This window comes from Podarcis pityusensis, assembly GCF_964106645.2.
Source record: "Podarcis pityusensis genome assembly, chromosome: 10".
Lineage (NCBI taxonomy): Eukaryota > Metazoa > Chordata > Lepidosauria > Squamata > Lacertidae > Podarcis > Podarcis pityusensis.
This window is the reverse complement of record NC_138035.1, coordinates 32,085,074-32,106,718: the sequence shown is the minus strand read 5'-3', so window position 1 is coordinate 32,106,718 and position 21,645 is coordinate 32,085,074. Positions and strand designations below refer to the sequence as shown.

General features: G+C 41.8%; 1 protein-coding gene across 1 annotated transcript; it reads left to right on the top strand.

The window, feature by feature from the left end:
* Window positions 1–444: 444 nt before the first annotated feature.
* ST13 (ST13 Hsp70 interacting protein) lies at window positions 445–20,827 on the top strand. Its single transcript, XM_080971398.1, has 12 exons — window positions 445–714; window positions 4,243–4,324; window positions 5,773–5,845; window positions 5,975–6,045; window positions 7,071–7,137; window positions 8,622–8,706; window positions 9,658–9,768; window positions 10,335–10,437; window positions 13,501–13,617; window positions 16,435–16,498; window positions 18,480–18,592; window positions 19,246–20,827. The coding sequence occupies exons 1-12, from the start codon at window positions 605–607 to the stop codon at window positions 19,372–19,374; spliced, it is 1,125 nt and encodes a 374-aa protein (XP_080827524.1). The 5' UTR covers window positions 445–604; the 3' UTR covers window positions 19,375–20,827.
* The last annotated feature ends 818 nt before the right edge of the window (window positions 20,828–21,645 follow it).

Genomic DNA, 21,645 nt, shown 5'->3' with positions numbered 1-21,645 from the left:
CATTACGCCCATTTCGACCGGAGATCGCATCCCACTTCCTTCCTTCCTAGGAAAATTTTTACTTTGGCGACTAAGTAAAACGCCTGCATGTAAAAACAAACACGGGGAGACCCATACTCGCGCGCAGAGAGCCCGTTTAAGTTCAGTTATTGCCCTCTGGCGTGTGAAATAACTCGGTGTTGTTCTCCAAGTGGGAATGGCGGGGGCGGGCGGGGACAACGGAAAGAGGCAAACGCCGTGGGCGACTCGGGTTTCATTTCTGGAAAATTCCGGTCCGCCCCGCGCGAGCGTCGCTCGAAGGGCCACGGCGGGTGGGTCGCGAGGGCACAGTGGGAGGAGCCTCTCGGGCGTGGGGAAGGCGGCCAGCGGGAGCGGCAGCCGCGAGCGAAAAGCTGACAGGGGGGCGGGGCAGGAGGGGCGGGGAGCGCGTGCGCGTGGCGCTGAACTGAATTGCGCGTGACAGGCAGCGGGGCCCCCGAGCGAGCGGGAGGGGAGGGAAGAGGGAGGCTGGGAACTTTCGTTACTCCGCTTGGAGGGAAGCTCAAGCGGCGGCAACCACCGCAGTAGCAGCGAGGGGGACGCGCGGGAGGGAAGCGGGCGAGCCATGGACCTGCGGAAGGTGAGCGAGCTGCGGGCCTTCGTCAAACTCTGCAAGGAGAACCCGGCCATCCTGCACAGCGACGACCTGCGCTTCTTCCGCGACTGGGTGGAGGGGTAAGTCGGGGGGGGGGAAGCCCCTCATGGGGCGGCGCTGGAAAAGGTGGAGGTGGGGGTAGAGTGGGGTCCTCTGTATCCCCGTTTCTTCCTCTCTCTCTCCCCCTCACCCCCGTTTTCAGGTGATGAAGGTGTCTCAGTTTTCGGACGGTGGGGCTGGGGGGGGGGCTGCTGGGTTTTTGGCGGGAGGGGGGTGTTTGGTGGGCGGCGAACCCCGGATCAGGCCTCGATAATAAGAGAGAAGTCGGGCTTGAAAAGCGCGGAGCTGGAGGAGTTGCAGGGACTTGTATGGGGCTGGGAAGATGGGGAATTCATCAGAATAATTTATTTGCCTTGCGAAAGGTGCCTGCTTTGGTTTGAGTATTCAGTCCTTTCCCTGGAATCCGAGGCTGTTTGAGGGACGGATGGCCGGATCTCTGGACGGAAGGCCTAGCCGTGTCATTGGAAACCTGTTCTTCTCACGTCCAGTTACTCCACTCCCCCCCTTTCTCGGCAAGGAAAGGGTTTCAGGCTGTTACAATTAACATGTGCTCTTTAATCCCCTCGGTGTACCAACATTTTGCTGCCCAGAAAACGTTGTTTCGTGCCTGAGGAAAGGATAAGAGAAAGCTTTCAGATCATTATGATGATTACTCAGGTGTTGCACTTTCTTATATGTATTTTAATGCTGGAATATTGTCCCCAGTTACTGCACCAGAGCACATTTAGTGAAAAACAAACATCATAATCTACATGCCAAGCACATTTTTGCCTATGCTTTCCTTTCCACCTGGAAGTTCCTTTTTTGTTGAAAAAAGCATGCATTTTGGAGTAGCCTGAAACTGAGTTGCTTAGGATTGTTATTTCATCTTTTAGAAAAAAACGACTGTATTTATCAAACGTCTTTCTGTGGAAGTGTGTGTAACACAAGCCACAATGCACCTTGGATTGTGCAAATATATTGTTGCATGCCACTCCAATCTTGGAGCAGGGTGGGATTCCAGGGGTTCCAAGAGCTTGCCCAGGGTTTTGTTTCCTTCTGGAGTGAAGCACAGCTGATACTTTAGTGTATTTATGATATATGATTCAGGTAGGTAGCTGTGTTGGTCTGACAGTCGAAACATATAAAAAATTTTTTAGAAATTGTCCAGTAGCACCTTAGAGACCAACTAAGTTTGTTCTTGGTGTAAGCTTTCATGTACATGCATCTGAAGAAGTGTGCATGCACACAAAAGCTTATACCAAGAACAAACGTAGTTGGTCTCTAAGGTGCTACTGGACAATTTTTTTATATGTTTTTATGATATATGGTTTGTTTACACATATATGCAACCTGAACCTACAATGGAGGGGATTCAAACAGAAATCAAACCTTGCTCTGACTCTCTCACCAGCTTGCAGCTTTACTTCTAGGTCACATCATTGCAACTCAGCTCTAAACTCCAGCTTTGTCCTTTTAATTAACAGAGCTGGGGGAGGGGCACCCCCCCAGCTGTTTGCCTTCTCACACAGAACCCCTTCTCTTAATGCCTCATCACCCAGACTTTCACCTCAACACAGGAAGCTAGCCTGGCTTATATTTTAACACTTGCTAGATCCAGAGGTTAGATTAGAAGGATCTCATATAGAGCCTACTTTCTCCCCACCAACTCATAGCAATATGTAACTGTTTCTAGATTTAGTATTCAATTTATGTAAAACTAAGGTAGATAGAGCTGCTTTCGTATTGTTGTAAGCATGGTTAAAAACATTTAACTGGATTACTTATTGAAATCTGTACAATAGTAAAATTGGCTGTTAAAATTTTCCAGATGGTTCTCTAATATCCCCTCCATGATTTCAGATCCTGCTTGAAAGCAATCAGTGTTACATTGCCAAGAGTGCCATTTATGCAGCCAACCACATTCTAGCTAAATGAATTAAAAACCATTATGGAGTCCTGTTTCATAGCCCAGGAAAACCCCCTCAAGTAATAATGTTGATGATTCTGTGAAGAAAAGCAGTCTAGCTTTGGCTACAGACCTTAAAGTATTGTTCCATGACAGTGCAAAAGCTTGCATTTCATGCTGTGGAGGGAGGGGTGTAGAAAGAGTTGTGGCTGAAAGAGCTATGCTGTGGAGGAGTGTAGAAACAAACATGGCTGTGTTTACTCTAAGGTAACCTGTAGCTCTATCTAGTGGGTAGTAAGATTTCAGGTGTTCTGCTGGAGTGGTAGAGCTTGTTCATTTGAAATCTCTTTGTGTGTGAAATGGTTTTTATTTTGAATCAAATAGTTGTTTAATAACACAGTCTTGTAGCATTAGGAGGCTTTGCATGCATTGTAATCAGTGGACTCAGGTATGCCTAACTCATACTACGATTGGGCTATATAAAAGTATCAGTTAGTTTTTGAATGGTAAAGTCTTCCTAACAAAGTGAGCAGTGAAACTGTAAATCAAATAGGGTGGCCAGAGAATATTAGTAGTTCTTATTTGGTGGTTACTCTTCTGGGTTAATTTTATTTCAGTTAGATTAACATTTAATATTATTCCTAGAGGAGTGTGTCAGAGATGCTCCTTTCATCTCAAAAGTGTTTCACAGATACTGTAAATGTTTCTGGAAAGTGCACCATTAATTTATTGAAACAGGAAGTGTGATTTCCACCACCACCTTTTGCTGTACATTCTAGGGCAGGGAGGTCCAACCTTTCAGACCAAGTGGGCTGCAAGAGTACTTGACACGGAACCCGCAGGCCACACCCTGCATTGTTGTGCTGTGGGGGGAGGCCAAAATTTGAGCCCTTCCGAGCCCTGACGCCTCCTTCCCAAAGCCTCACACCTTGTTTACCCAGTTTTGGGAAAGCAGTGCAAGGGGGGGGGACAAAGATAATGTTGTGGGCCCTCAAAAAAGGTCTCAAAGGCTCCTTGTAGCCCTCAAGTCGTGTTGGATCAACCAGTTTTAGGGAAATCAGTTGTTCAAAGCACATGCTTTGGGAATCAGAGGTACAGAACAATGTAGAACAAGCTGAGCACCTGCACCCCTTGCTCTAGGAAAGTTGCTGGGGATAATCTACATTCCACCTCTTTACAGATATATTTTTTCTAGTGTTATTGCTCGTAACCTTTGTACATATCACAGTTCTGACTTGAAAGTATGGGTAAAAATGGAGTGTTTTGTTCAGGGTAATTTCCTTAGTGTTGTGGAATCATACTGCGGCATGTGAAAGTACAAGTTAAATCTAGAAATGCTTAACCTTCCACAGCTTTTTCTTTCTTTCCAAATTTCCTGGATTAGAAGGCAGCAAATGCTAGTTAATTGACATTGCTATGCTTAAAGGGGTTTCAGTTGTTCTACCCTAATAACATAAAATTGTGCTGAAGCATTCTGAGTAGCAATTCAGAAAAGCAAATGGGACTAATTTTAAGGTAATAGAATTTCTGTTCAGTTATTCTTTAGTCATGAATAAATATTCATTGCTAACTGTTACTTAGTGGTTTATACTTTTCATTTATCTTAAACCAAATGTTGTCAAACTCTGTATCTCACCAATCTTTTTCTTTTTTTGAAAAGTATGGGAGGTAAAATACCACCAGCTCCATGCAACACTTCTCAGGAAGGAGCTGCAGAAGGAGCTGCGGAAGGAACACATGAGGTAAGAGAGAGGCGCTTGTTAGGATTATGGCTTTTATGTTTGTACATACAATTCCTAATGTAGGGTGCAATTTGATCTAAAAAAATTGACCTGCATCTCAACTTTGTGCAATAGTATGGATGCTGTCTTATAAAGAGGGGGGTTGGACTCGATGGCCCTTGTGGTCTCTTCCAACTCTATGATTCTATGATTCTAAATCACAAATGGGGAGTTGCCTGTAGTCCAAGTGGGAGATAACCAGAGCATGTACCGCTCTGGCAAGACATAATGCAGGCAGGTAGGGTCTAGGCTGGCTTACCAGATGGAGCTGATAGACATCTGCCCTGGACACAAGTGTGTGTCTCTCCTTCATGTGTCAACAAGATCATTAGTAATTACTCAGGCTTTCTTTGTGCATACCTAAAGATGCATGTTGGATACTACATCCTTTGTTGATTCCATGATAATCATTTTTTGAGTACATAAAGGGCCATTAGCCTATGCAGAAAAATCATTTGGGAAGATATAGTATAATGATTAATTTCCCTTTTATACGAAACCCTTGTTGAGAACCAATTTTACCCGCAACAAAATCTGGGAATCTGGGAATTAAACAGGGATATGAACATTGAAGAAGATAAATTGAACAATTTATGGACAAAAGCACTATATAAATCTCTGTCAGCAGCTGAGATACATTTCAGACACTGTGATAAATCAGTATATCACGATATTTAGCTGCTGATATATTATGATGTTGAAAACCAGATATCGCCCAGCCCTAGTCGTGGGTCAGCCAACGTGGAGGAAAGGGTAAGAGCAGGAGAGCTTGCACATGTCATACACATTACTTTTTTGGGAGGTAGCTAGAGATGATGCATTTTCTCCTCCCTCCACTGTCCCCCGAACAGGAAGTCACCCCATTATGTTTGTCGGCTTTTTAAAAGTCTTTATGCCTTCCGAAGTGGTTTGTCATGTGGCAAAGGCTTCTGCTCTTTGGAAAGCAGAAGTCTAAAGTTCCCTTGGGTGTGTAGTTAGGTTGCATAGTTCTTTGAATCCTGACAACTAGCAGTAGTGGTGCTGATGATTGCTGTCGGTGATAATCAGACTCTGCTAACAAACACTTCATTGGTCAGATATGCTGCTTTTCTGATGGGGCCCCTTGCCCTATGTTTCAGTGTTACTTATATATGTTTCCAGATCTTCCCAGATGAATTGTAAAACAGTAGAAAGTCTGGATTTTCCAGTAGTTTGTAGCAAGCAGAAGTTAAATAACCAAAATATAATAATTACATTTTTGAGATATTCACCTTTTAAATTTTAAACTTTCCAGCTGGAAAAACAGTGCAACAGTTCTCCAATTCAGTCCCTGAAAATAATTTATTCTAGAATTGTCTGAACATCCTACAATACCACCCTAAGCAAAGCTTTAAATGAGCATGCCAGTAATTTGATATCCTTTTCATTAGGCGAAAGCAGAAGAAAAGAAGCCCGAGGAACCGCCAAAGCCATCAGAACCCGAGAGTGAAGAGAGTGATGTGGGTGAGTTATTCAGTACTATATTGCATGGTTTCCATGTTGTAGATGCAATGTTTTGGCTTCATTTTTCCTATTTAGCCTCTTATGTGGAATAACTAGGATTCTTCTAATTAGTGGTGATTTTGTTTGCAGAAATTGATAATGAAGGAGTGATTGAACCAGACAGTGATGAACCTCAAGAAATGGGAGATGAAAGTCTTGAGGTAATAAGCTTAATTGAGATTGGAACTGTCTCTCTTTGTAAAACCTCATGTAGCTTTTTCGATCAATCAATCAACATTTCTGGATTGCACAGCATGAAAATTTCTTTACAATATTTAAGAGCTATCTAAACAAATCCACCATGATACAATCTGTACTAATATATAGGAAACCAATGCAGAACGTGGATTTCAAATTACCCTTTTAATGTTAAGAAAAATAACTGATATCTTAGAAAGATTGTTGTGGCCAAAACAAAGGTGGATCTGGCCATCTCATGGCTGCACATACACTTCTGTATCACATACATGTGCAATACGCCAGGCAGAAGAAATAAAGCAGTCCTGTTGCTTGCGAAATGGAGACAAGGAGCTAGTGGGCTAGCAGGAAGAGCTTGCTGAGCTGGATCGCACCAGCAGACTGCCAGTGCACCAGATGTGTTCTACCATAACTAAATAGTCACTGATCTAAAGGATGGAAAAATAAATAAAAAGTTAAGACAATTTCAACTAACCTTCATAGTCTGTGTGGCTTTTTAAAAAGAAGAAATTTATTGTTGGTAGATATTTTTCTAATTGGCTTTAAGTAGTTTTGAAACACATATCCCTCTGCTGAGATTCAGTTGAGTTGTATATTGATACTCTAGACCAGGGGTCAGCAACCTTTTTCAGCCGTGGGCCGATCCACCGTCCCTCAGACCATGTGGTGGGCTGGACTATATGGGGGGGGGGAAATGAATGAATTCCTATGCCCACAAAAAACCCAGAGATGCATTTTAAATAAAAGCACACACCAGGCAGGCCCCACAAATAACCCAGAAATGCATTTTAAATAAAAGGATACAATCTACTCTTTACATGATTCCTGGACCGTCCACAGGCCGGATTGAGAAGGCTATTGGGCTGCATCTGGTCCATGGGCCTTAGGTTGCCTACCCCTGCTCTAGACCTTTTAAAATTTCTAGAATTAAGAATGCTTTCCAAATAGTTTGTGTGAATTTGAGTCACTTTGTTTCTCTCTCCTTTAGGTAACGGAAGAGATGATGGACCAGGCGAATGAAAAAAAGATGGAAGCTATTAATGCACTAGGTGAAGGTGAGTTCTTTATAAGGAAAATTAATTGCCTGACAAGCTTTTTAGAGGTAAACAAAATATGTAGTCTAGTATACTTCTATTTTTTAGGGTGGGTTGTTCCAAATTCACCATAACTTCGATTCAGATAGTGCAGTGAATGACTGTCTTTAAAATAATTTCATTTCCCATTTGATCCAGAAAAAGAATAATTTTATTTAAAATGCTTGAGACTAAGCATCTTGTCTTGATACCTAAAATATGATGTTATAGCCACTAGACTATGGGTAGGCAAACTAAGGCCCGGGGACTGGATCCGGTCCAATTGCCTTCTAAATTCCACCCGCGGACGGTCCGGGAATCAGCGTGTTTTTACATGAGTAGAATGTGTCCTTTTATTTAAAATGCATCTCTGGGTTATTTGTGAGGCCTGCCTGGTGTTTTTACATGAGTAGAATGTGTGCTTTTATTTAAAATGCATCTCTGGGTTATTTGTGGGGCATAGGAATTTGTTCATTTTCCCCCCCTTCAAAATATCGTCTGGCCCCACATAAGGTCTGAGGGACGGTGGACCGGCCCCCTGCTGAAAAGGTTTGCGGACCTGCGGACTAGACAAACTTTCTGGGGAGAGGAATTCAGTAACCAGGATGTCAGAAGCATTGCCTACCACTTGATTGCTCATGGTGGTGAAACTCTGAGAAAGGCTTCTCCGTCAACCTGCATGGGAAGATCTCAGCTCCCATGTAGATTGACAGAGAAGAAGTAGTCCTTAAGGGACCAGTGTTTCAAACTGTAAAAGCCTTTAAAGCAAGGTTAAAGAGAAATCTTCTTTATGTTATGGGCCACTGACCTGCAGGTAAAAAAAAACTGGAGGGCCAGGCAAATTGCCTCTCACTCATCAGGCTCCCCTCCCATGCAGGTCCTACCAAGGTGTGTGTGTGTCTGCCTCACTCTCACAGACTATTTTTCTCTCCCCCCCACCCAAGAGGCAAGGGAGGAAGCGCATGTTGTTGGGCTCCGTTGCCTAAATGCAATCCATATACATTTCACATAGTCATTCCATAGGGATACCACAGTTGACGGTATCAAAAGATGCTGAGAATACTAGGGGTATCAAAAGGGTTGTATTCCTCTTCTCTTGGCACTAGTTATCACAAAGGGTGATCAATGCGGTTTCTACAACAAAACAGGACTTGGAACCAAGTTAAATTTGTCTAGAAAACCCTACGAATACCTGGGGTTGCACAGCTGCAATCCACTTGAGTGCCTTGTCCCAAAAGAGGATGTCTGCAACTTGCCAATGAGACAAGACTGATGGCACTATGTACCATTCCCTTTATTCCATATGTCCAGTACTCCTAATTAAGACAAGTATATCATGCAGAAGACAGAAGTGCCTGGCGTGCTCTGGTCCATGGGGTCACGAAGAGTCGGACACGACTAAACAACAACATATCATGTAGATGTCTTCTTTGGGGGTACAACTGAAGCCTTATTTATATTTCCAGGTGAACTTCAGAAAGCCATTGATTTGTTCACAGAAGCCATCAAGTTGAATCCTCAACTGGCTATCTTGTATGCCAAACGAGCCAGGTGAGACTTTAAATTTGAAAACAAGTGCATTAGAGGATGCCAAACTACATATACCCAAACACAGCTTAGTCTAGACTAATTAACTCCAGAATTCTCTTGCTAAATGAATTGTTAGTAAAATGTACATATTGTACAAAATGTGACAATATGCCTTGACCTGGCTGCAAAAAAACTATTATGCCTCTTGTGCCTCTTTGTTAAATCTATTTTGATAAGCTCCTGTGCAAGCCAACATACAGTCTTTGACATTTTGAGGTGCTGTTATTCACCTGAAAAGTCCTGTTTGTGGTTGTGGAATAATAAGTGTAAATGTCAGTTTTCTAAATTGCTATGTGCTCATGGCTGTGTTTTCTTATGACCCTGTTCCATGTTCTCCTTCCCATATACCTCTTCTCTTTCCCTTGTCCTTAATGTTACCATACCTGTATACATAAAATCAGATTACAGAATGACATTATGAAAAAGCAAGCATTTTTATTTTTCTTAGCACACTTGGACATAATTTAGATGTCATATTCCTAATTTTGATTTTTGTCTTGAGTAAGACAGAGTAAGTATGTGTATTTATTAAAGGACTTAGCTAAATTAAGTTGGAGGTTGAGATTCTGCTTAATGTTGCTTCATAGAAGTAACTGTCAGATAAAAATTGAAGCCATAGGTGATTGATGCCATTAATACCAATTTTAGAACAAGAAAAATATATAAGCCATTAAACCACATTATTATTGAATTTTTTAAAATGAGCATTAAAAGCTCAACATACGTGTTAGAAGAGGATGTATCCAAATTACTGAAGCAGCTTGCAGTTTTTGGGGAAGTGGAAGGGGAAAAAATATGATTAGGCAGCATGACTGTCATGTAGCTTGTAGCATCTCTAGACTCCATTCTGAGTACCCAAAAATGTGCAGCTGATAGTTCCTTAAACATATTTGATTTTCTTGTTGTCAACAGTGTCTTTGTGAAAATGCAGAAGCCAAATGCTGCCATCAGAGATTGTGATAGAGCCATTCAGATTAACCCTGATTCAGCACAGCCTTACAAATGGCGAGGGAAAGCCCACAGGTAAATAAACTAACCTCTCTTTACACTGTACTACTCTGATTAATGAAAATACAAACTTTCCAGTCTGGTTTGCTGTTAAACATAATCCAGTTGCGTAGCTGGTATTTTTTATTAAATTGATTCAACTCGTGAGTGTCTGATTTTATAACTAAATTGTTGCAATCTGCCCCAATACCTTATTGTGAAGGGCAGGTAAGATAATATTAACCATATATAAGTGCACATTTTTGTACTGTTCTGTTACCACTATAAATGTAAAACTTGAAATTAAGGGACGGTTTGGATTTGAAAAAATACAAGTACCATAATAATGAAATGGAAAGTTTCTGTGTGGTTTTCAAGCTGTGCATATCTATGGGTTTTCTTTTAGCCCAAGAATGACGAACATGCGGCCCTCTGGATGTTTTTGGACTCAAAGCCCCCATAATCCCCAGCCAGCATGATCAGTGTTCAGGGATGGTGGGAGTTGTGGTCTTCAGAAGTTGTTGGACTAAAGGATGCCCACCCCCATTTTATGCCATGGGTTAAATCTGATTTTAAAATGTCTTGCATCTTGTCATTGCCAGGCTGTTGGGTCACTGGGAGGAGTCTGCACATGACCTGGCATTAGCCTGTAAACTGGATTATGATGAAGATGCTAGTGCCATGCTGAAGGAAGTGCAGCCCAGAGTGAGTGACAACAGGAATACATATTTATTTTCTTACATTTTCTATCCTGGCTTTCTTTTTTTGTGGAACCGAACACAGTGTATATGTGATTCCCCAGAGCTCCTTAGCTTGAACAGAGTGGTGGCCTCACGTGCCTTCAGGCTGTACCTTGGGACATCAATAATTTATTGCCTTGTTTATGGTTTGTCTTCTGTGGTGTTAGGCAGAACTTATTTCAGAAACTGGTGTCGGAATTATGCATGGCCTCATAGTTCAAAACTAAGGATGCTGTGGTTCCATCCTCAAACTTCCAGACGATTGCTGGAAGTAGACAAGTTTGCCATGTGTCCACTGCATGTCTGTGAGTAAGCTCCTATAACATCTGAAGGGGAAATGTGTGTGTATGATATGGGCATGTGTTCCCAATATTTGTGGGAAAGGAGCAGTGGGAAAACTGTAGATACATCTGCTGCATAAAATGTGGATCATCCAAGATCATTGCATTGGCTAGAACGCATTTTATTTTTTTTACTGATTTGCAGCATTGCAGCATTGCCGCATGGGAGTGGTGTCAGCTGTGATTACAAACAGTTCAAAAAATTCTTAACTTCAGCCTTGTCTCTAGAGAATCACTCCTTGTTTTTGCAAGCTGGCCTTTATATTCAAAGAATATTTTTGAATAATTGTTTAACTGTACTGTTTCATCTGGTCTGGCATTCTGTAGATCATATGTGGAGACCTTTGGCCCTCCAGATCTTGAACTAAACTCCAGTCTTCCTGACCATTGGCCATTCTTGCTAGGGGTGAAGGAAGTCTTAGTTCAGCAGTGTCCATAGGGCCAAATGTTTGACCTTCCTACTGTAAGTTTAGGATTGACATTAGCAAGGGATAAATCTTAACCTTGTACAAAAGGAAGACCCATCAAGTAGGTCATAAATTTTGATATCTCATAATCATGTGTATAATTGAACATTTCTGAAGCTTTGATGTGACAGCCTGGCTTCTGCTTCCTCTCCCTGCCAATGTGTATCTGGAGCTGCTCTCTCCACTGTATTATTTCCCACAGATAGAATGAAAATTTGATTCAACAAGCCTAAGTCTTCCACATACTCTTTTTACTTCATTGACAACTCCTAAAGACTGGCATATGTCTCCCCTTTTCCATGGCTTTTATGGATGAAAAGAAGAGAAGGCATTTCAGAGTTGTAGGAAACGCCTCTGCTCTGTCCATACTCATTGTTACAGTCTCCATGTCTATTGCTTTATTGTTTGCCACATGAAGAGGAGTGGGGATGTTTAGGAAATGCCTGTTGTTGCTAGGTGGGCAGGACCAACTCCTGTGAAGACGCCTTAGGGCAGTTCCCTCCTCCCACTCATTGAAACTGCAGCACAGAGAATGATAATAAAAACATGAGCAACTAATTGAAACAGTATAATTTCACAAGACAGAGGACCAAGTAGGATAGGCTAGTCTCAGCCACAGGGATTGAAATTAGCAGGGTGCCAGGCACATTTCACGCCCAAAGATTCTCCATTTGCAAAAAGCTCAAAAGGTCTAGGTGCCATTTTTTGTGCCTGGCTGATACTCAAGGATTTCTGAAATGTATATGCTTTGAAGCCTCAAAGTATATGTCAGGGATAGCCAAAATGTTAATAAGGAGTTTAACAGTAAAGAGTAGGGTGTGGTGTACCAATATTTTTGTTGTAAGCACCAAATGAAACATGTATTAACAATTTCTGTTAAAATGTGATATTAACAATGTGTCACTTATGTGATTTGTGTATTAGTTCATGTGTATCAAAATAATAACTAAAGTGTGTTGCCAAAATTTGGCTCCTAGCTTTTCTATCCCAGTTTCTAGCACTGCTGAGCCAGGGCAGACTTAGAATCCTAGAATTGTAGAGTTAGAAGCACGAGGGTCATCTGGTCCAACCGCCTTCAATGCAGGACTCATTTGCCCAAAGTCAGGCTTGAACCAATGATCCTGAGATTAAGAGTCTCATTCTCTGCTGACTAGGCTATAGTTGAGACTTGACCTAGTTGGGAGCCTACTACTGAAAGTCTCTTTAAAGTTTTTGATAAAAGATGCAGAAAGGCGTCCTTTATAATATCTGGAGAAGCATCTGGAAGCTGAAACCTATGAAAAATAGTGTAATGGCTTCTTTAAGTATCAGTGTTATGGATACTAGGAGCTTTTGCTGCCAAATACTGATGACAACTGAAGGCATGTTTTTTTCAATACATCATGTTTTGAGAAGCCTAGTTGATACCACTGACCCAAAATGTGATACCTCTAGAGCCTAAAGTTTTGTATGCCAAGTGTGTAGTATACTCCCTGGTATTTTACATTTTGAACATTGGTTTTAGCATTTCTGGCTTCTAAATATGCTATGTTGTCTAGATCAAGGGTGGCAAATTTGCAAGCTAGCCTTGGCCTGCCAAGCCATTTCTGGTGACCTACCACCCCTTGGGAAAATTGACTTATCTCCTCCATCCACAGGAGTGCCTGTTCACCAGTTAACATGGTTCTATTGCTAAGGGGTCAAGCACTGCAGAAAGAGGAAGGTTGGTCAATTCTTTCGACCACAATGCTGGGTTAGGAGAGGATCCTAACCCAATGTGGCCCTGAGGCTGAAAAATGTTAAAACACTCCATTATTGATTAAGACTTTTTAAGTGGCAGTCTTCATCCTTTAGCTTGGCTTGGCCAGAACACTATAAGCAATCCTCTCAAAATATTTTTACACATGAGTTGTAGTATAAACTCCTAGATAGGTTTCCAGACTTTTAAAGCCTGGATAATTGTTTTCACTATGTTCACTCATACCATCAGCAGCTTAAGGCTGCAAGTTTTGCCCTCTTGTGAAATACTGACTTCATATCCTGTGGGACCCAGCAACATCTTGAATCTTAAGTTGCCTGTTGAAGAGAAGGTATGTGTCTTAAATATCTAATTTTCAGTACTAGAAAAGAATTGGCAGAGTACCAAAACAATTAAAACTAGTTGAGGTAGGTAAAGTGCTAAGATGGTATTTTAAAGATGCTCTGGATTCATATGACCAATACCCACCCTCTGTGCTTCAGGCTCAGAAGATTGCGGAACACAGAAGAAAATATGAACGAAAGCGTGAAGAAAAAGAAATCAGGGAAAGGATGGAAAGAGTAAAGAAAGCTCGAGAGGAACATGAGAGAGCTCAAAGGGTGAGAGCTTAATAAAGCATGTACAACAGGAAAATAACCCAGCATAACTCTATCCAAAAATGTGCATGGAAATAGGCTAAAAAAGGGGCACTTCTACAGTTTCAAATGCTAACCTATATTTTAGAATGTCTGTCTTTAACTGAGTCTGTATTTAGTTGCAGAGAACTTCAAAATGATAACTATTTTTTGTGCAGGTAACTCACATCTTACACTTATTATACGTACTTAACATGATCACGGCTTTATGCACATCACCAATTTTCTTTTTATTTATTTATTTTAAATACCATGAAAATGTGATGCAAGGGGTGGAAAGGGGTGGCTGAGCAGGAAGAAACTGCAAAAGATCCTGGTAGTCTTTGTGAAAGTGTTTGAGTGTGGTTGAAGAGTCTGCAGAGTATGAAGAAAAGGCAGAGGAGGTAGCAGAGAGTTAGAGTGGCTGATTGGTGGAGACCAAAGAGACTTGTGGAGAAGTTTGGAGAGACATTGGGGGAGGTTGGAGTGTGGAAGAAGCAGTTGGAGAGGGAGATTGAAGGAGGTTGGAGAGACATCACAGGAGTTTGGAAGAGGTGGTTGGAAGAGGTCTGAAGGACTTGTGGAGGGACTTGGAGAGACATTGGAGGAGACTTGGAGGATTGTGGATGAGGTGGTTAGAGCTGCAGAATGGCCGCAAAACACAAGGCATCCTCATTATCATCAGCTGCTGAGAAACGAAAGAATAAGTGAAGGATGGTTCCCACACTGGAAAAGAAGTTGGCTGTGCTGAGCTGCTTGAGAGCTGGCATGTCTGTGTGTGCTGTGGCACACAAATATGGCCGGAATGAGTGCAGCATCCATGCCATCAAGGTGCATGAAAATGAGGTCCATGGAGGAGTGGCAGTAAGTGCATCCCTGGCTGCAAAGGTGACCAGCCAAGTGCAAGACATGGCTTTGGTGAAGACAAAAAAGGCACTGAACTTGTGGCTGGAAGACAAGAACCAGAAACATGTTGCTATGGATGGCAGCTTCTCGTGCCACAAATCTCTCAGCCTCTGTGGCCACAGTAAACTTTCCACTACAGTTGGGAATCAGCAAGGAATTTAAAGCCAGCTCAGGTTGCCTTAAGAGCTTTAAGATCTGTTTCAACCTGAAGAATGTCCAGGCAATAAGGCAGGCTTCATCTGCAGACAAAGAGACTGTGAAAACATACCCTGCACAATCAAAGTAGCTGCTGGACAAGTCCTGTCTTCCAGAGCAAGTCTTCACTTTAGACGAGACAGGACTTCTCTGGAAGAAAATACCTGAGCAGACTTGCATTGCCAAAGCTGAAAAGCAAACCCCTGGCTTCAAAGCTGGAAAGGATAGAGTAGCTGTGCTGCTCTGTAGCTATGCAGCTGGACACTTAATAAAGCCATGCTTGCTGTACAGGTCTCAAAACCCCTGTGCAAAAGGCAAGGAGAAGAATACTTCCTGTATTTTGGTAATTTTGGTATTTTGGTAATCCAATGAAAAGGCCTGGGTGACATCATCATTTCTAGACTGCCTCCATAACTGCTTCTTTCCAGAGGTGAGACAGTTCCTCAGAAAGAAACAACTGTGGTTTAAAGTGATAATGCTTATGGACAATGCTGGGCATTGAAGGACTCTGCTTCACACACAGCAAGGTAGCCCCCCCCCGCCCCCCCCCCCCGCATAGGACATCCCTCATCTAGCCTCTGCATCAAGGTGTGATCCACTGCTCCAAGACTACTCACACGAAGCTCATCACCTGGATTATCAATGCAATGGATGCTGATCCAGCTCTTGATTCCACGGTATGCTGGATGTCCTTCAGCGTTACCCATTGCGTCACCCATTGTGGATGCAATCAAGCCTGAAACAGTGAATGCATGCTGGTGGAACTTGTGGAAGGAATGTGTGCATGATTTCAAGAGATTTTCAAGCACGGTCACTGAGGTGGAGGGCATTGTGCAGATGGCTAGGCAAGTAGGTGGTGATGGCTTTGTTGGCCTCATCCAGGAAGAAGTAGAAGAACTAATTGAGGGCCAACAGGTATTGACTGCTGAATAACTAGAGAGAAACTGGTCAGATCAAGTTTAGAATGTGAAGATGAGGATGGAGAGCAAGTTGGAACCTGCAGAAATTTTCTCAACTCTTCCAAGTCATAAAGCACACAAATGATCTGATTGCAGAGTTTGACCCCCTCATGGAACTCAGCCTCAAGATCATCTGTGGGATTACAGACACTGAGACCATGCAAGGAAATGTTTGATGCATTCAAGAGACAATAGTGGCAATTGTGCTCATGCAATCCACCCCTAGATCTGAACCGCAGCCAAGCACTTCTTCTGGCTATCTGGCAACCCTCCATGTCCTCATATCATCCCCTAAAGCATCATTTAGCAAGGAAGAGGAGGAAGACTAAGAGCCTTATTTGTCACCCACTGATGAGTGCAGTGATTTATTTATTTTTACAGTTTTCTAGGGGTCGTTATGGCTTTGCGCTGCTTATATGTGCAATGGCCAAGAACATAACCCCTGCTGCGTAAGATGCGAGTTACCTGTAGTTTGAAGCCCAGTGCTATAAACACTGAGGGAGCAGCAACAAACTTGAGCATTAAAATAAATATCAGAACTATTTTCTTTTCAAAACTCACTCTTCCAGGGACCTAGAAATTCAGTATTATCCTGGAGTGAAGCAGTAGTGCAGAACCTAAGAGCATGTAGGGTCTATATAGTAGGCTTTGGATCCAGTTGTAATAGCCTTCTCAGCTTTCTATATCTAAGCTTGATTAGTTGGAGAGCATGTGAAGTTTTCTCATGATTTATTGATTGCAGGAGGAAGAGGCTCGACGACAAACGGGAGGACCTCCGTTTAGTGGCTTCCCAGGTGGCTTCCCAGGTATGTGTTCATTTCAAAGCATGAATAGCAACAGAGAGATGGTAACTTAATGGATCTGGGTCATAGCATTTTGTTTAACTTGCTACTGGGGCAAAAGAAAAGTTTTACTTATGTAAGTTTGGTTTTTCTAAGCAAGAGGGAAAGTTGTTTGGCTGTTGGAAGGGAATATCTGTATGTGAAGGGAACACATAACTACTCATAGGAACAAACACTCACTGTAGTGGCCTAGGAGACCATGAAAGTGACTTGGGGGCTGGAAAAGAGGGAGATGTTATTGAGACCTGAAGAGCCTCACCCATATCATCCTGCCCCCCCCCCCCACTCACTCCTTTGCAACCAAAGAGAAAGCCTTTCTGGACATGGCATGCCATCTGTAAGCATATGGCACATCCATATGCTGTAGGCACATCCCCAGAAAGGCTCACCTCACTGCTTTTAGGGACCAGAGAACCTCTTTTTATTCTTTTTGTATTTTAGGCATTTTACGGTCTTAACTGCTTGCTGTGTTTAAACTGTGGGTTGTTTTTTATGTGGTTGATTGTTTCTTAATCCTTTAATTTTATGAACCGCCCTGGAACCAAATCTAATGAAGGGTGGTAGATAAACAAACTTGCTAATAGCAAATCTTAGAAATCATGTACACTGCAGAATTGCTTGCCCATACAGCCTCCTCTCTTGTGTTTTGCTTTATTGGTAAGATCGTATAGAGTATGTACAACTTGCTGTGCTGCAGTAATCCTTCACATACAATTTGCTAAAGAGGCCATGATAATACATTCCTCTGTTTATGATAAGACAAAGCCTTGAGGTAGCATAACTATTTCACAGGTAACCTCCAGCTGAAAGCAACCATATTTGGACCCGGAAGATTAAGTGGGTATAGGAGTGGGTATTGGAACACAGGATAAAGTCTTGACCTTTGTTCAAGAAAAGTTTTAGTTCCCTTGCTCTCCTGGCTATAGGAGGCTTCCAAAGAATGGTAATATGTAAGGATGTATCACACATGTGAAAGCAGGATATGCTTTGCTGCAGGGTTTGTACCCACAGGTGCCATGGAGCCCCCAAAGGCCTTCATTGGCACCTGCAGGCATCATGCTGCCTGTGAGAGCTGGGCTGGTTTCCCTTGATACTGGGGCGGGGGGGAGGCGGGCTGTAGAGGATTTTTAATGGCAGAGCAGTTGCTTCAGCTGGAAAGGCTGCTTCCTTGCATTCTGGTTGGTTTGGCAGGATGTTTGAGCGGCGGGTTAGGAAGTGGCAGGGATGGCCCATCCTGTTTGCTTGTTGCCCACCAGCTATGTGGAACTGGCAGCAGGCACTTGTTGCTTGTTCACCCCATGTAGGGGCTCCATCTGTGTGTGTGATTAAGATGCACTTTGGAGATGGAGAAGAGGTATGTGTGACAGAGAAGGAAGCAGAGGTATGTATGTGGTGCAGTCTGTAAGGGTGGGAGGGCAGGAAGTACGAATGTGTGGTCTCAGAAAGAAAAATGGGTGCACTTGGACAGAGAGAGAGGGAGAGAGAGTTGTGTTTGAGTGGGAGTACATGGCATATGTGTGTATGAGAGAAATTTATGTGTATATGTGGTCTATTTGGATGTTCTGTGCATGCACATGCATAAAAGTGTGTGTGACCACTTTGTATATTTTTCCTTGAACTGCGGAATGCTCCCCATTACTAGACAGCAACATCACTGGTTTGTGCATGGGTATTCAGTATAGTGTGCAATCAGATCTAACAGGACATAGCTGACTTCCCATGGCAAGCATGAGATTGTCCAGGGGGTTGGGGAGAAAGCAGCAATGACTGTACTCACTCTAATTTTTTTGTTATGCCACACCCCTCATGACAACCATTTTGCATTATGCCACACACCCTATGGTAGCCATTTTGTGACTAGCATCCATAACACTTTCTCAAAATGTGGCCTCTGGTCCAGAAAGATTGTTGATCCCTGCTCCAAGTCTATGCTTTACATTTTCAGGTAATTTTCCTGGTGGCATGCCTGGCGGTATGCCTGGTGGCATGCCTGGAATGGGGGGCATGCCTGGTCTCAATGAAATTCTCAGTGACCCTGAAGTTCTTGCAGCCATGCAGGTGAGAACATAGAACAAGTAAAATAATGATGATTGAGAGATTTATGGAGCCCTGATTCTTCATATGAGTTGTGCTTGTTCTCTAAGGACCTTCCCCCAAATAGTTGATTATTCCAACATTCATTTATTTTCAGTCATTTTTATTCTGCTTTGAAAATGCCCTCAGGGTAACATGTGGCCTTTGTAACAAATGACACCTCTTAACAAGAGGAATCTTAACTGCAAGAAATACCACTTGATGTGGCTAAACAGCCTATGCATACAATTTTTATATAATTGTTTTTATATATTTTATATTAATTTTTATATAATTGTTTTTATATATTTTTATATTAATTTTATATATTTTTAAAACAATTATATATAATTATATAATTGTTCTCAAGGCCGATGGGGGTCTTGTCATCTGGACAGCCCAGGACCTCCATATATACTGCCGAGGTTTGCATCCCGGTGAGGTCACTTCAGTGCTGCCAACACAGAGGTTTGACTTCACCCCCAGAGATGCACTCCATTGTCTCTCAAGACAGATGGATGCCAACAACAACTAGCATATAGTTGATTTTATATTGTATTGTGGCCTTAACATGGATATGAAAGCCCACTTAATTTCATACAACAGTACAAGCCATTTCCCCTCTTTTTGTTTTACAGGATCCAGAAGTCATGGCAGCTTTCCAGGATGTTGCACAGAACCCAGCAAACATGTCAAAGTACCAGAATAACCCCAAAGTCATGAATCTCATTGGCAAACTATCAGCCAAATTTGGAAATCAACCCTAAAATCCCCTTCCATTGCAAGAGGTGGGGGATGTTGCAATAACACAAACCATTGTACCTATAATTCTCAGAAGAGAATTCGGGTGCTCTGGGTAGAATCCCTTTTCCTCCTCCCTCCGTGCTTCAGAAATGGCAGTCACTTTGATTGTATTCAGGTTTTATTTCAAAAAAATACATTTCCCCCTCTCAGCACCTTTGCCCAGGAGTTTGTCTTACTCAACAGTAGTGCAGTTTCTTTTAAATTTTTATTAATTGTAATCTTCCAGTAGATTGTACCAAAATGTATTGGGTGGGGGGGCTATTTTCAGAGGGGCGTGTTTTTTTTTTGTGTGTGTTTTTTTTAAGTAATAGTGTTGGGTTTCTGCTTCCCAGTAACTGAACTTCTTTGTGAGAGCTTGTAACAATTCTTAAGTTCTAACATAAGTGAGGATCAGTATTTTTTATTTTAACTGGAAGAAATAATACACAATTAATATTCTTTTTTATATATTCACAAGGGTGACTTAAATAGTTGCAATCAGATTTTTCACAGATCAGATCCCTGCAGCAGTGGGTTAGGCTTTTAATATGTTGGTACAAATGCTGTTGAGGCTGGACTACTTATACAATCAATGTTGAGCCAATTAACTTGTTAATTGGCTCTGTCAAGTTGTGTAGGGGGCAAATGTTTTTATTAACATTAGTCAGCTGAATAACTTCAAAAGGTAGGAGCCTTTCTGTAACTATTGAACATTATTCTTGGTTTAATTTCCTAATATTGTAGGAGGAAAACAAATTGGTTGTATTCATTCTTTAAATAATTCAGAATGAATATATACAGCATAGATCTTAAGATTGGTGAAGTTCTGGATTCTCATTTCATGGAAGCTCTAATGAACTTACATATCTTTTGCCAGAACCTTACACATCTTTTGCAGCTAGTTAGAGTATCAAATACTGATTTTTATAGGGCGTGGGGGGGGGGTTGTTTGTCATACTATCACATTGATACTTGTGGAGCTTCAGTTGAAAGGAAGAGAAGGAAGATCTTTGTTGGAATGGCAAATCTTCAGTATAATTACAGCATGTGTATTCATTGGACACTTTGCTGAAATGTTCATTGATAACTAATACAATTAAATCTGTTATTTTCTCTCTACTAAAATTTTGATTCCCGCTCTTAATGTTGGAAACCTTGTTATAATTACGTCTTGGTCTCTTCTAGGGCTTTTGAATGTTTCCTGTTCTGTGCTCTTGTAATTTTGTCTGAACCCATAAGTGATGTATGCTTTCTGTTTGTTTAAATCTGAACAGATTTAGGAACTCACTTCTAAAAATAAACTCCAGAAAGTTTTTTCCTTCTTCATACAATAATAATCTCATTGAATGAAAAAATATGAATCCATTTTTGCTTAAGAATTAGTTCTGAAAATACTTCTAGTTGCCTTTAAAAACAATAAAGACTGGTTTTGAATAATCTTTTTTGTTAATTATTGCATAAGTGGTGCTCATATATGCCTTAAAACAAATTCATGGGAAGCTATTCCAGGTTTTAAGTTGGAGGGGTTATTACCCCTCTATTGTTGTCCATGCTGGGTTGCTCAACCATTGCTACTGTGTCTTTTCTTTTAGCAGATCAAGATGATCAGGTGACAGCAAAAACTGCAATGTTTTTAGCGGAGGCAATTAGAATAAGATGTAAACCCCCCAAAATGTATTTTCTATAGTTAAGTTTTTACCTCTATCTTCAGTAATAATAATAATAATAATAATAATAATAATAACAACAAACCTTTATTGTCACCACACTACCTGTGTGCAGTGAAATCAAACGAGCCCCCCCCCCCCATACACTCAGTCTTGTTCGCACTCTGTGTGCTTGTCGGAAGTCAATTACACCACTATTTTTTCACATTCAGCAGCCCACAGATAAAAACTGTTCTTTAACCTGTTAGTGCGTCTGACTATACTTCTGTATCTCCTGCCCGAAGGTAGGAGATTAAAGAAGTGCTGGCCAGGGCGTGAGTCATCCCTTTAGTGCTATGGCTAGTAGCTGATGCAAATAAAGATTCTTCTCATTCTGCAGCTTCTTTTTAAGTTATCTCAGCAGTTACAATCTCACCAGTCTAGAAGCAGTCTAGAATCCTGTCGATGAGGGGAAATCTAAGGCAAATCAGAATACAAGAGCCTGCTGAATGAGCCCAAAGGCCCACCTGGTCCAACGTCCAGTTTTCACATAAGTGGCTCATGGGAAGCCTGAAAGCATGGGACGCTTGAGCACAACTTTCCCCACTT

Excerpts from the sequence above, each read along its gene's own strand:
- ST13 (XM_080971398.1), top strand. The coding sequence starts at position 605 with ATGGACCTGCGGAAGGTGAGCGAGCTGCGGGCCTTCGTCAAACTCTGC. Across the intron at positions 715-4,242 it reads TTCCGCGACTGGGTGGAGGG|TATGGGAGGTAAAATACCAC; the intron begins GTAAGTCGGGGG and ends TTTTTTGAAAAG. Across the intron at positions 16,499-18,479 it reads CTTCCCAGGTGGCTTCCCAG|GTAATTTTCCTGGTGGCATG; the intron begins GTATGTGTTCAT and ends TTACATTTTCAG.